This window comes from Mya arenaria, chromosome 7 (assembly GCF_026914265.1).
Source record: "Mya arenaria isolate MELC-2E11 chromosome 7, ASM2691426v1".
Lineage (NCBI taxonomy): Eukaryota > Metazoa > Mollusca > Bivalvia > Myida > Myidae > Mya > Mya arenaria.
The window spans coordinates 63,468,152-63,469,768 of NC_069128.1; the positions used below are offsets into that span (position 1 = coordinate 63,468,152).

The following is a 1,617-nucleotide window of genomic DNA, read 5'->3' on the forward strand; positions in this document are numbered from 1 at the left end:
ATATCTTTGAACACGTGCTGCGGTGGTAACCGGTATGCTTTTACCAGGGGGGTTAAAACTCGAAGTGAGCGGCTGGCAATCTGTCACTAGAGTGAAATGTCTGCCATACAAATACGTGTAAAAACGTTTTACTGCCCAGTAAATCCCTAACGCTTCTTTGTCTATTTGCGCATACTTACGTTCCGTCTTTGTCAAGGAACGCGACGCGAATGCTATTGGCCTTTCGGAGCCGTCCGGCATAACATGTGACAATATACCGGAAATACCGACAGGGGATGCGTCCGTTGCGAGCCGTACCGGAAGTTCCGGATTGTAATGTGTTAGCACGGGCTCTGATGTGATCAAGCGCTTCGAATCATTAAACGCCCTGTCACCTTCATCTGACCATTTATACTTTTGATTTTTCTGGAGAAGTGCGTTTAATGGACTTACAACGGTTGCAAGATTTGGCAGAAATTTGTGATAGTAGTTTAAAACCCCAAGATAAGCCCTCAATGAAGTTACATCATGTGGTACAGGTGTGTCGAGCACCGACTGAATCTTGTCATTACATTTCCACAATATTATTTTATCAATGTCATGACCACAATATGTAACCTTGTCCTGAAAGAATTGACACTTATCTTTGTTAACTTTTAATCCATAATCACTCAAGCTTGATAACACTTTTTCAAGGTTTTCGTAGTGCGATTAATCACTGTCCCCTGTGACAATCATGTCATCCAGTATACACTGTACTCCCGGAATTCCCTGAAGTATTGTGTCCATTGTGCGCTGCCATATCGCTGGAAGTGAGGAAATTCCATACACAGACCGGTTATAGCGGTATAGTCCCCGATGTGTATTGATTGTCAGTAACTCCTTGCTGTCGTCGTCGACCTCCAAGTGTAGGTACGCCTGGCGTAAATCCAGTTTCGTGAATTTTTGTCCCTGTGACAGATTAGCGAAAATGTCATGAACACGTGGAAGTGGATATGTGTCAACCTTCAGCGCCTGGTTGACCGTGACCTTGAAATCTCCGCAAATCCTGACATCTCCCGTTGATTTCAAAACAGGTACGATTGGTGTAGCCCATTCGCTGGTATTTACTTTCGTTATTATCCCTTGTCTTTCAAGGTTGTCAAGTTCTTTCTCGATTTTTGGTTTCATTGAAAACGGAACCGACCTTGCCTTCATGAACTTGGGTGTGGCATCGTCTTTCAGCGTTAATTTCGCACTGAAGCCTTTAGCGTGACCAATACCGTCGCTGATTACAGACTCATATCTATTCATCATATTCGCAAAACGATTTTTTTGTGATTCAATGTTATTGACGCGCATAACGCTAGTCCAGTCAACATTAATCTCACTCAACCAGTCTCTCCCAAATAAGGATGGTTTGTTGCCTTTCACTACACAAAGCCTTAAATTCTTCGTTTGGTTGTTGTAGTCAACACGCACTACTGCAGATCCTACTTGCTGTATTGTTTCCCCAGAATATGAGTGTAGCTTACAGTAGGGTTTGTCCAGTTTGATATTTCCAAACAATTGTTTTATGTTTTGTTCTGAAATAATGGTAACTGCAGACCCAGTGTCTAGTTCCATTTCAATTTGTTTTTTATTGATGACTGGATATAG

General features: G+C 42.4%; 1 protein-coding gene across 1 annotated transcript; it reads right to left on the reverse strand.

The window, feature by feature from the left end:
* Window positions 1-690: 690 nt before the first annotated feature.
* On the reverse strand, window positions 691-1,275 carry LOC128241331 (uncharacterized protein K02A2.6-like). Its single transcript, XM_052958261.1, has one exon. It carries the CDS (start codon window positions 1,273-1,275, stop codon window positions 691-693), a length of 585 nt encoding a protein of 194 aa, XP_052814221.1.
* Between the last annotated feature and the right edge of the window lie 342 nt (window positions 1,276-1,617).

Coding starts and splice junctions, on each gene's coding strand:
- LOC128241331 (XM_052958261.1), bottom strand. CDS start 1,275: ATGATGAATAGATATGAGTCTGTAATCAGCGACGGTATTGGTCACGCT.